The 13024-nt window shown below is 49.9% G+C and overlaps 1 protein-coding gene across 1 annotated transcript in view; it reads right to left on the reverse strand.

Annotated features, from left to right (window-relative positions):
* Positions 1-13024, reverse strand: part of LOC123020788 (CUB and sushi domain-containing protein 2-like) — a 429441-nt gene that overhangs the window by 128118 nt on the left and 288299 nt on the right. The window contains exons 17-19 of the mRNA XM_044424965.1: positions 11578-11769; positions 8633-8771; positions 2570-2757 (exon numbers count right to left, since the gene is read on the reverse strand). Coding sequence (XP_044280900.1) covers positions 2570-2757; positions 8633-8771; positions 11578-11769 — 519 coding nt within the window. The remainder of the gene's footprint in view (positions 1-2569; positions 2758-8632; positions 8772-11577; positions 11770-13024) is intronic.

Below are 13024 nucleotides of genomic sequence, written 5' to 3' on the forward strand. Positions count from 1 at the left end.
TGCCATGTCTCCTGGCTATGCTACCCTGAGAACCAGAAGCTCCCTGGTGCTGTGAACAATAGCAGAAGAAGGGGCTGGCTCTGACATCCTACTTTAGGGATTCTCATGAGTAACAGGCTAGGCACTGCGAAACTGGGTGCTGGACTGGAAAGGCCCCTGGTCCAGCTGAGCAGGCTGGCACGGGTGTCCACATTCTTGTCAGAGAAGTGATATTTCAGATGGTGGAGGACATGGATAAGATTTGAAATGGTGACATCTAAGCTCAGGGCTCGTCCCCTGAGCAACCCAACCCCATTACATTTCAGCAGCAACGAACTGTTTCAGGGAGGGATCAGACCCCAGAGCAGCACTTCACGTTCTTCTTTCCTTCTGAAAGAACCAGGGTGGAGAGGAAGCACTGTGGAGTGCAACCATCGCTGCATGCAGCCAACCCGCACGCATCCTGCACTGTGCAGGGACTGGCTTGTCTCACTGGCTTCCCTCCAGAGAGAGAGCAACCAGGCCGGCCACTGAACAGATCTTTCATCCTGCTGTACCTGCTTAACCCTGCAGGGCTCTTAAGTGCCCCGGAAGCCAAAAGCCATCAGGAAAAACAAAAAGCACACTCTGCCCTTCGAAGAGTGACAAAGGCTGCATTGGACTATTCAAATGCAGAGCAGAAATGGAAGAAGAGACAAGCTAGAATACATTACTTTGGTACATTTCTCTCCCTCTGAAAATGTTCTTCATGGTGCATTCACTTAGGAGCTGTTAAGAAAGGAAAAAAGGTTCTCCACCCCCTTTGCAGCTGGGTTTGATTCCCAGTTAAACTGGGGCATGTTCAACTTCATGAAGACCAGACTGAGGGGGGCATGATATCCCTCTATAAGTGCCTCAAAGTCTGTCCCAAAGAGGAAGGTCAGGATCTCTTCTCACTGATCCCAGAGTGCAGGACATGGAATAATCAATTGAAGTTGCAAAAACCCAGATTCAGGCTGGGCAGCAGGAAAAGCTTCCTCCCTGTCAGAGCAATGCGACGGTGGAACCAGTTGCCTAGAGAGGTCACGGGCTCCCACACTAGAGTCATTCAAGGCAAAACTGGACAGCCATCTGAATGGTGTGGTGTTAATAAGTGTCCTGCAACAGCAGGGGTTGGACCCGATGGCCTTCCTGACCCCTTCCAACTCGACTACTTACAATTCTATGATTCAGCTATTATTGCTATTCTGTATTATTCTTATTAACCCTTTGCATTTTAAGCCTCACTTTGATACCTTGGTGTGCTTCTTTCTCAACTTGTCTTATGCTGCTTTGCCATGAGGACAAGGGGACTATGTTTTGGCTGCTTAAGTCCAAGACATGACCTGCTACCTGGAAAGCAGATCCTGGGAGAAGTGATGGAGTGCACACCCCAGGTCCCAGTCCTTGCCTCTCCAAGCAGTGCTGGGAAAGATCCATGTCTGAAACAATGGAGACTTGCTGCCAGGAAGTATCACGTAGCTTTCCTCAGTGTGTTACCCGGAAGGTACCATGTTGAGGGAGCCTGGAACAGGCAATACTGACCTAGACGGACTGGCTTTCTGTGTTCTCTGTATCATCCCCTTTTATTTGCACCCTCACCCACAGCGCATGTTCTCCCGTTCGTCTTTCTCCCCGCGGCATGCATGCATCCCTCCCCCATTTTTCTCTTCTCATGCACTGTTCACAGTGGGGCTTCATTGCTACAATCCTAATATAATATAGATTCTCTAACTGAACTGAGTTTGACCAAGGAAGGGTGGGGCAGACATTTCGTAGCTACAACAGCTGCTTCAGTGATAGCCCCCTGGAGATGCAGGGATCTGTGCCAGGCTTGACTTCAGGAAGAAGGACTGAATACCCTGGGCTAGCCAGTGTGGGAGAAGGATGCATGCTGGAGTTCTTGTGGGCAAAAGGCCAGGCATTTCCCCCCCTTAAAGAGATTCGGCAAAACAATCCTGCAGAGTAGATGACCCATTGTCCGGAGACACCCGGAAATTACCTCATTGATAGCGCCTGGTAAGCACAGACAAAAGGACTCACCTCTTACCCAGAAAAGCAAGAGTTTCGGCCACCAAGAAGCCATCCGGCACAATTAGCACAAGCTTGGAATGTTTGTCTCTCCCATAAGCCACATGCTCAGAGAGAAATAGCATAAATATCAGAAACACGCTCCTCTCTCCCCTGCAAGCGTCCTGGACACACAAGCTGTACCGTTGTGGGGCAGGCCATGCCTCCCAAGCCTCACCCCTTTTCTGACAGCCCCTCTCTGCGTTCGGCAAGAGCTCGTTCTCTCTTAGAAATGTATGTGATGAGGCCACACTTATGGTCCTGAATGATGCCTGTACACTCTGCATTTCAGTTCACACACACACACATGGGGAGGTGGAGAGAGAACTCAAGGTAACACTCCTTTTATCTAACAAAGTGAACAACATTCCATAACACTTTAGTCTGTAATAAACGTGCTCGTGTGTCCGAGGCCACACAGCACTTCGCTGTGTGGCTCTCATGGGCACACAGTTGCCCCCGGGCACCAGCAGCAGCCTGCCTCTTGGCGCCTGATACACACCTGTGTAATGGATCACAAATCCCGTGTTGCTGACGGAGGCATCACTCCGGAAGGCCAGGAACAGAGCATTGCCGCTGCTTTCAATCCTCTCCGGCAGCTGGGTGTCGTAGAAGCTGCCAATCAAGGGGCTGAGTGAGTTGGGCCCATCATAGATGTGTAAGAAATCATAGCCTGGTTCCAAATTGAAGCTGAGGGAGAAGAATATAAAAACCATGTGAGGTTTATTGCCACCCCTGCTACTCCTCTTTCTTAATGAGCTGCCCTTCTATCAAGTTTTGCACTCCAAGTGTCTTACAAAAGGACAACGGAAATGCATAGGGCAGCAGGACTACAAACAGCACTGCATGTTGAGACAGAAGGAAGTCCGCCAACTTCAGCAATCTCCATGTCTTTCTAAATAGGCATAAGATGGTCCCCCAAAACATTGAAAAAAAGATTGGCTTCTAGAGGTGGCCAAATCAACCAATTTCAGTTCGTTTCAGTTTCTCATTTTTCCAGTCTTAAGTTTGGTTCATCTCAAATTTTAAGAAGTATTTTTGAAGTCTCCATGAAAATCCATAAGATTATTTTTCACACTTTTGCAAAATAAACAGGTTTGCTAGCAGTTTTCCTACTGTAATGTTAATTCTGAGCATCAGTTTTCCTAATGTATGCATTTTAGTACACATAGGTTTTGACTGGAGATATCTATGGCAAGATTCAGAGAAGTGCATATTTTCTGAGGGTGGGGGAGGCTGTCTGAGTTTAAGTCCAGTTATCAGCTTGCAGATGTGAAATTAAGGAAGTTTGCATCAACATGCAAACAGAACAAATTTCTCCTCCATTCGTCCAGTCATTAGTGTATTGCATAAACTCTGTTCGATGCTTCTTTCTCTATAGAGTGACTGAAATTCTGAAGGGAAGCTGGTTGTTTTTCAGTAGAGATCTTGCATACTGTAAGACTCCCACTCACATAATCTAGTCTCTATGGATGCCACTTGCTCCCCCACTGGACCTCCCTCCAATGCATGAAGGATGGGGGTTTGCACAGCCAGGGAAGGTGGGGTAAGGCCACCAGCAAAACCCAGCATCCTCCCCTCATTTATGTGCTAGCTCTTCTCATGCTTAATGCATGAGTAATAACTGCAATACACTGATTAAAATCAAAGCAGCATGAAATAGGGAAAGAATATGCGTATCCTCTAATGCAACTTTCCCCGATCTGGTGCCCTCCAGAGGTTTTGGATTCCAACTTTCACCAGCTCAGTGAATGTAGTTGATGGTCAGGAAGTTGTATTTCAGAACATTTGGAAAGCACCACGATGGAAAGCTCATCTCGTTGTTCTGAACATGGTTTGCCACATGTGGACAGGAGGAGGCTTATGGATGTGTCTTGATGGCTTTTGATGGTTCTTTCTGGAAAGAACATCTCTATAAAGTTGCTACCAACATAGTCCCATTGACCACATTTCAGGAAATGGTGGTTGGAGGAGATACATGGAGTTAGGTAGCATTACTAGTCCTTAAATGAATGGGGATATTGCAAGTGAGGGTTCTAATTTTGTTTAGTTTGTTCATCATTTTGCAATGTAGTGAATGAGTACTAGAAGGAGAGCAAATGCTACATATATCATGGACTGGATCTAGACCTGGTCTTGCATAGAGTAGGCCCATTGAAATGAAGCTAGTCATGACTAAAGGCAAAATCCTATCCATGGTTAGGGAGACAAAAATCCTACAACTTCCAGTCTTACTAGTTTGCACCCTAATTTAGTGACCCAGTGAACCTCATCTAGTGATAACCGAGTCTAATTCCCACCCAATGGCTTTTCAGTTGTACAGTCTTCCGTTTATTTTCCAGATTCAATATTTTCTTGTTTATAACTGCCACATCTGAACTGAAACATTAGAAGAATGTTTCCATCTTGCAAGCCTTTAAAAGGGTGACCCAATCTGCACCCGCACACAGCACTTACTCATTTAAGTCTCCAGCAAAGGCCCTGGGCCCTTGTTGATAGCCACTCTAGAAACATTTGCCTTGATCACTGGCACTGAATGTGCGGTATGAGAGTTAGGAATCCCCTTTGATTACTTCAGGACTGCACCTCTGGGAAGTGGAGAGCCGTTTTCTACCCGCTTCAGTTAAGTTTGCCAGTTGACAACAAATATGGTTGTTACTGGAAACCAAGAAGGGGCCATTAATCAATTCATTCATCCTTACGTGCATTTAGAAAGAAAGAAAGCGGGGGGAGCCCTAAACTGTGCAGCATTTCCCAGCCAGCCTGTGGGACATGTTGTCTGTCTACACATGAGTGTAATCACTCCCTAAGGGCACAAACCCGGAACCACTAGAAGGTGTCTAGATATGCCCAGGAGAACTGCACGCTCTAACACTGAGCTCAGAGGCTCCACATTCAGAGTGCCCGGATCCAGCCCCCACAGCCACTGCAGTTCTAAGCTTCCATAAAGCGCCTGATCTCAGAAGCTAAGTGGGGTCAGGCCTGGCTGGTATTTGGATGGGAGACCTGATTCCTGCATTGAGAAGGGGGTTGTACCGCAGAAATGAGAACAGCCCCCTTCCATCTCTGTGATTCTATGATTATTTCCATGTTGGCTCTGGAGAGGCATTCTGCGGGGGACTGGGTAGGAGAGGAGGAGCAAGTCTCCACCAGGATGTGAGTCACCTTGGCAGGGTCTCAGCCCCTCTTCCTTATGGGCCAAGGTATACTACTATCTCCCCCTCCTCCCCCTCCACACCACCTCACAACCTAAGCTCTGCAGTCTGTGACAATCCATAAATCAGAAAATAAAATGCAATAACACACCAGAAAATATGTCAAAAATACAAGTTTAAAACAGCTAAAACAAACAATAAGGAAGAATGTAAAAGCCCTGTGACGGGTCATCCTCTTAAGCCCCTGGATAGCCGAACAAGTCTTTAAAAGCTTTGTCATAAAAGGACATCTTAACCTGGTGCCGAAAAGATGGCAAATTCTGTGCCAGCTGAGTGGGCTGCAGTGGGGAGGTAGTTTTGCAGATGGGGGGGGGCAGAAAAATCCCTCCCCCTTGTTGCCACCCTTGGTGCTTCCCTTGGAGGTGACTCTCAGAGAACGAGAGGCCTGCAGCTGGAAGCGGTGCTCTGCCAGGTACTGCGGCCCAAGCCATGCAAGGCTTTCAAGCCCAAACACTGAGGGGGTCAGCCCTGGTCATTGAAGCGTTGCGAAGGGTGAGGGAAATGCAGAGGCAGCCCTGGCCAGCGGGTTCTTTCTGCCCACCATTGCAAGCCTTGAACCCAGAGCTCTCACAGTTACGAACAGCCACATCAGAAAGCACGTTTAACACTCGGATAAATTTTAAAAAATAGACATTTTGCAACCGTACTGGACTGACACTGGTTGCATTTAAAATTTCTGATGCTTAGTATGACTTTATTGATATGTCTGCATTGTTTTCATGGCATAAACCACTTCGGGAAAATTTGAAAGGTGGTTAAGAAATTGATTGCATGTAAGCTAACAAAGAATGTGCGTGTGCTCCTGTCTGCCTGCGTCTTATCACCTGTACCATGTGCTCAGGCACCTGAAACTTGGCATGCATACCGAGGGGACGCTTGGGGGATGCAGCTCTGGGTTATCTGCTTCCTACAATTTTAATTGTAAATGCTGCAATGATTTTAATGCATTTAGATTTATCTCTGTGTTTAAAGCTTGCAAGTACCATCTTTGGTCACTAGACTGCAGATCACAGAATCCTGTCAGAATAATTTAATCTCATTTTTGACTGGATAACTTCCCAAATGAACAAAGGGAACACTGTGGACATAATCTACCTAGACTTTAGCAAAGGTTTTGGCATGGTACCACATGACATTCTGATAAGCAAATTAACAAAAACTGGACTAGATAGAAAAATATTAGGTGGATCCAAAATTGGCTGCTAAATCAGTCACAAAGAGTGCTTATAAACTGCGCCTTCCCAAACCGGAGGGAGGGAGCTGGTGGGGTGCCACAGGGCTAAGTCCTGGGCCCAGTGCTCTTCAACATCTTTATTAATGATTTAGATGAGGAAGTACAAAGAAAGATAATCAAATTTTCAGATGATACAAAACTGGGTGGAATAGAAAACACACTCGAAGACAGAATGAAGATCCAGGGCAGTCTTGATAAACTTGAACTCTGGGCTGAAACCAACAAAATGAAATTCAGTAAGGACAAGTGTCAAGTCCTCCACCTAGGAAAAAGAAACCAAAGGCATCGATACAAGATGGGGAATACGTGGCTCAACAGAACTGAAAAAGAAAAAGATCTTGGAGTAATTGTGGACAATAGGCTAAACATGAGCCAACAACGCAATGCAGCTGCCAAAAGGGCAAATGCTATTTTGGGATGCATTAACAGAATTATTACTTCCAAATCATGAGAAGTAGTAGTTCTTCTATACTCCTCACTAACCAGACCTCATCTGGAATGCCATGTTCAGTTCTGGGCCCCAAGATTTAAGAAAGATGCAGGTAAATTAAAAAGGGTCCAGCAGAGGGTGACAAAAATGATCCAGGGTTTGGAAACACTGCCCTGTGAGGAGAGACTGAGGGAAGTGGGCATATTCAGCCTTGAGAAGAGAAGGCTGAGGGGGAACATGATATCCCTCTATAAGGACCTCAAAGGCTGTCCCAAAGAGGAAGGTCAAGATCTCTTCTTGCTGATGCCAGAGTGTAGGACAAGGAATAATCAATTCAAGCTGCAGCAACCCAGATTCAGGCTGGACATCAGGAAAAGTATCCTCACTGTTGGAGCAATACAGCAGTGGGACCAGCTGCCCAGAGAGGTGGTGGCCTCTCCCGCACTGGAGACATTCGAAAAGAAGCTGGGCAGCCCTCTGAGTGGGATGGTGTGACTTGGTGTCCTGCAACAGAAGGCGGTTGAATCCAATGGCCTTCATGGCCCTTCCAACTCTCCTATTCCATGATTGTATGAATCATGGAATAGGAGAGTTGGAAGGGACATGAAAGCCATCAAGGCCAGCTCCCTGCTCCATGCAGGACTTCAGGTGAGAGCATCCGTGGCAAGTGGTTGTTCAGCTGCCTCTTGTATGCCTCCAGTGTGGGGGTGCCCACAACCTCCCTGGTCATTGTTCCCATTGTCCTATTGCTCTAGCAGCCATGAAGTTTTTCCTGATATAAGTTGGAACCCTCCTTCCAGTGACTTGAGCCTGTTATTCTGTGTCCTGCACTCTGGGATGATGGAGAAGAGACCCTGGCCCTTCTCTGCATGACAGCCTTTCAAGAACTTGCAGAGTACTCTCCTACATATCTCCCCTCAGCCTTCTCTTCTCAAGGCTAAGCATCTCCAGTTCTTTCAATCCCTCCTCACGGGGCTTTGTCTCCAGTCCCCAGATCCTCCACGTTGCCCTCCTTTGAACTCTCTCCAGTTTCTCTGCCTCTTTCTTAAACTGTAGCACCCAGGACTGGACACAGGACTCAGGGTGAGGCCCGCCCAGTGCTTAGATGTTACTAACCAGCAAAGAGCTTTTTCCGTCAAGGCAGCTCAAAGCCAGGAAAGAGTAGTCTGAGGAAGAAACCTGTGCAGCTACACTGCCACTGCCCTCAGCCCAGTGTGATGCACCCCCCTGCAGGGCAATGGCCCTCCCCCTGGCACTGCTAGGGCACCCCTTGGCAAGAGGCATGCCGGGGGCATCAGCAGCCATGAGGCGGCTGTGGAACCTTCCACGAAAGCTTTTGCTGCAGCCAACTGAGGGCTGTTTCAGCTGTGCGATCCCAGTCACGAAGCAGATGTGGTTAACAAAATAGTTTCAAGAGCACTTGCTGATTTAAATAATTTGCACTTTTTTTTTACTTTGCCTGTTGATGATTGCAATGATCCAAGATTAAGCCCTAGCATTCAGGCTGGGGAAGACTGCGGCGCGCATCCTTGATTTCACTTATTCTTGGCTGGTTGCTCCTAAATGTGCAGAAATAGTTAAAGGCAACTTCTTCACTGACAACAAGGGATTTGTATTCCACGTCTGCAGAGCCACAAGCCTCCCCTGAAGCTACGCCTTGAGAGGAGTGGAAACCAACGAACTTACGTGTGAAACACCAAGGCAATGACGTCATCGGGAGAGACAGTCAACTTCCAGTCACACTCCTTCCCTGGTGGGTAGGGCTCTGGGTAGTTTGGTGACAAGATTACCCCTGACGGTCCTGTCAGGATCCCTCCACAGGGAGCTAAAGCAGAAGGAAAGCAGAGAACAGAAAGGCCCATCCAAGGCGTGTGTGAGAGAGGATAAACTAAGGAACGTCTAAGGAAATGTAATAATCATGCAAGAACTGTCAGGGCTGCATCCCCTCTGCATCCCCCGTGACTTCCTAGGCTTTCTCCTCATGTAATTGATGTGTTTTTTCCTCCCACCTACCTTGCAGCACTATCTTGCAATAGGAGGTGCATTGGTGGCTGGCCCCACAAGCTCTGGACCACTCAGCCAACCTCTGCCCCACATCGCCGTATTGTGCTAAGCTGCCACGCTGTTAGCATTGGCCGCAGAGTGGCGTGCCTTCCTCACAGCCTTCAGCCAGTCCGTCTGCCTGCCATTGGCAAGCAAGGTTTGGAAGCTGCCCTTGAGAAATGGGTCGGCCTTTGGCATGACTGGGCCCTTGCCCCTGTCACAGGCCTTTTTGCCAGGTGACGAGCAGATGTGCACCTGGATGTGGCCTGCTGGTCTGCCACTGTGTGAACAGAAAGCTAGATGGGGCAGCTCATTGGCCTGCTCCATCACGGCCCTTCCGGTATTCTTCAGCTACTAGATGCACAAGTACATCAAAACTAGGGTAGGTTGGACCATGGATTAATTCAGCTTTTGGTGAAGTCCAGACCCTGCGTTGGGAGTGAGGGGGAGGGCTGCTTGGGCTGCTTGTTCTCAAGCACAGCTGGATGGACTCAGAGGAACTGGAATCAGAATGTGAAGCGGAACTGGGGGGTGGGCCATGCCAAGACTCTGAGACAGGAGAAGCAGAGATGCTTATCTCAAGGCCAGACCCCTCAGGTGGGCAGGCAGTCCCTGGGAACAGTCCAGGTGAACAGCTGGTGGGAGGGGACTCAGAGCAGGGGACAGATGAGGCAGCCCCAGCTGCTGACCCCATGACACAGCATCAGCAGAGGAGGGTGGCCCAATTAGCGCATCGACATGCGGGGAGGAGGCCCCTCCCTTTCGGGACAGGGCCCAGGCACGCTCACAAGCAGAGTTCCTGGAGATGCCTTCTGAGTGTTTCATGTTTCTTGGTCAGCAAAATGGAAAAGGATCTGTGGCTTTTGCATGCCCGGAGGAGGAGCCCTGGCCCACGATGCCCTGGGACCTCACAAGTTTAGCGGTGTGCTGCTCCACTGCATATTGCCCGCTTCTCATGGCCAAAGTATGTTCTCACTAAGCATGCAGGTCTTCTGAGCCTAGGAGTAGGAGAACCCATGAAGCTCAGGTAGGGAGAATGAGACAGCCCTGGACAATAAAAGAGCATTATTGAGTTGGAAAAGGTAGAAGTCAGGGCAACACAAATGGTCAGGGGGCTGTAGCAGCTCCGCTGTGAGGAGTGAACGTGACAACTGGGGCTGTTCAGCTTTAAAAAGGGGCAAGTGAGCGGAGACATGACAGAGGGGCGTAAAACAATGCATGGTGTGCAGGAAGGCAGAGAGAGATGTTTCTGCCTCTCCCGTAGCACCTGGACCCTCAGTGGGGTCGCGCCACAAGGCTGATGGGGGGGAGGTCCAGGACAGGTGAAACCAAGTACTTCACACGGCGCTTGGTCAAAGTCTGCCGAGGGAGGTGGCGATGGCCACCAGCCTGGGTGGCCTCAGAAAGGGATTGGACACGTTCGTGAGGGGAGAGGCCCCCTGTGGCCCCTCGTGTGGGTCCCTTCACCAGAGGCAGCCTGCCTCCGCTCACCTGAGGAGCCTGGGCAGCCTTGCACCCACCCTGCTCGAGGGATCCCCTGGGTCGCTTCCCTGTCTACGGAATGCTGGACTAGAAGGACCCGCGGCCTGATCCAGTGTGGCTCCACTTGGTTCCTTATGTTTCATTTTGCAATATGGATTAACCCTTTCCTTACTCATGGACCTCCCCAGTAAATGATCTTCCTGCAGCCCTGCCCCAGGCGAGGGTAGGAAAGGAGTGAGATCTGCAGAAGGCATTTGCGGGAGACGCTGCTGTCAAAGGGCTGATCTCGTCTCCTTCCTACTAGTAGCAACACTGACGCCCTCTTGCCTGGGGAGCAGCCCTCTGGCAGGCGAATATGCTGATCCAAACGGCTCGGCACAGGGTCCGTGTCTGCCTGTGCCGGGAAGATGCCAAGTTAAGTGCGTCATTCAAAAGTGAGGAAACCCACACGCTGCCCTGTGCTGGCAGCAGAGGGGATGAGTGGGCTCAGTAGCTTACTTTTAAATCAATTTTAGAAAGAAAGGCAAGCAATTAATTTCCTTTGCTTGGAACAACATTTTATAAATACAAATTAAGTGCAGCAGGATGATACAGACAGCTAACATTTAATTAGGCCATTCATGAAGCATTTACTGCTTCAGTGTACTTTGCACAACATTATTTTTTATGTTTTTTTCCCAGTGGGTGTTTGCATGAAACATGTATAACTTTTGGCCAGCTTTGGGGACTATGGGAAATGGGTGACAGAAGAGGGGATGGGACGAACTCCATCTTCGGAAGCTACGATGTAGGCTGCGCGAGGGGGGGGGGGGGGGGGGGGGGGGGGAATGGCAGTCATGACCCAACAGAGGGGCTGATTTCACCAGGACCCTCAGATCAGGGACGACTGACTGCCCGTCTCCAGCAGCTTCTCCTTCACAAGGCAGCTTGCGGGCCCTTGGCACTGCCCAGGACTTGCAGCTCTCTCCTGCCGGCCAAACTGACTCCCTCAAAGGGTGAAGGCCATGGGGGAAGGTGGCCTCTCTGACATCAGCCTGCCCGGCGGGATCCCCTTCCACCCCACGGTTCCCCAACTACTGCTGAGCAGATTGAGTCAAAGCCTCTACCTGTGCACGTGGGTGGGTCAGGCTGCCAGAAAAACCGGTTCTCGATCTGCACACAGCTGATCTTGGCCTCCCCTTGCAGGGCATAACCCGGATCACACTGGAAAACAATGGCATCGCCTGCCTCCTTCGTGTCGCCGCTCCGGCTCCCGTTCTGCGGAACCCCGGGGTCATTGCAGGAGGTAGCGGTAGACACTGTGGACAAAAAGCAGTGGGAAACGGGGTGCTCACTCTCAGGGGCTTTTCGGCAACAACACACTGCGTTCTGCACATGCTCTGGATCTCTCTCATTGTTTTGTTCTGAGGCTGGGATCCTGCCATTGGCAGCAGGTGGTGGGGGTGGAGCACTCATCAAGCCCCGGTGCACACGCACTTTTGAAAGCCCGCACCAGGACGCACATGCGATCGCACATTGTTGCTGCTTTCACAGACAGCATCTGTTTCCGCAGCTGCGGCAACCTGTGGGGATGGCAAGCGCGCCACAGAGATCGACCTGATGCATTTGTGCACACACTCACGCTGACTCAGAAACATAGAAAACAGAGTAAGTCAGAAGGGGTCTCCCAGGCCATCTAGTCTGACCTCCGGCACCAGCCGGCTCCGCTCACGACATGCCCACCATGTGGACCTGGACATCTGCTAATCTCACATGGCATCTTGTTACAATCCTCTGTCAGCCATATGTTTTGAGACAAACAGCCCTGCGAGCAGATTTCTCCTGGGCAAGGATGGAGTGGGTCCCTGAGCTTTCAGAGGGAGTGCCCAGCCTGACCGGTTTTTGCGGGGGGGGGGGCACTGGAGAACTCTGCTGCTGCCCTGAGGGAAAACCCACTCATGCTGTTTTCCAAGCCCAGAGCTTTAGGGATGTTTCACTCTGGAGAAAGGTGGAAGCAAGAAGGAGCAGAGCACTTTGAAATGAGCCGTCACCAACTCGCATAAACAGCGAGCCAAGCAGTGGTTCAACGAAAGGCCCAAAGAGCAACTGGAGCCATTTGTCAAGAGTTGGATGGATCAGGAGCTCCTATCGCACAGGTAGCAATTCTCTGGACAAAAGCGCCAGGCAGATTCTAAAAGATGTTCGTGCTTCACATGGGATGGGGCAGAAGCCCCACAAGCCTGGGCTGGGCCTGTTGCAGTCAGGATGCCCCTCCCCAGACAGTTCCCAGAATCGTCTTCTGTGAGCAGGATTCTTGATTTTGCCTTCTGTAACGCCTGTGCTGTGCCGACCTTTTCTGGGGGGACAGTGGGATTTCAGGAACTGTGACATACTTTCCACCCTAGGCCCCCTGCCCACCTGTGCCACACACACTCCCTTAGAGGCCTGCTAATTTTTCACAACTATTTGTAGCCATTTACCATAGTTTTCTGTCTATAAGACCCCCCATGTATAGGATGCCCCCCCACTTTTCCTATCCATCTCCAGCAAACAAACTGCTGCCATGCATGCGCC

This window comes from Varanus komodoensis, unplaced genomic scaffold, assembly GCF_004798865.1.
Source record: "Varanus komodoensis strain SLA01 unplaced genomic scaffold, ASM479886v1 scaffold15, whole genome shotgun sequence".
Lineage (NCBI taxonomy): Eukaryota > Metazoa > Chordata > Lepidosauria > Squamata > Varanidae > Varanus > Varanus komodoensis.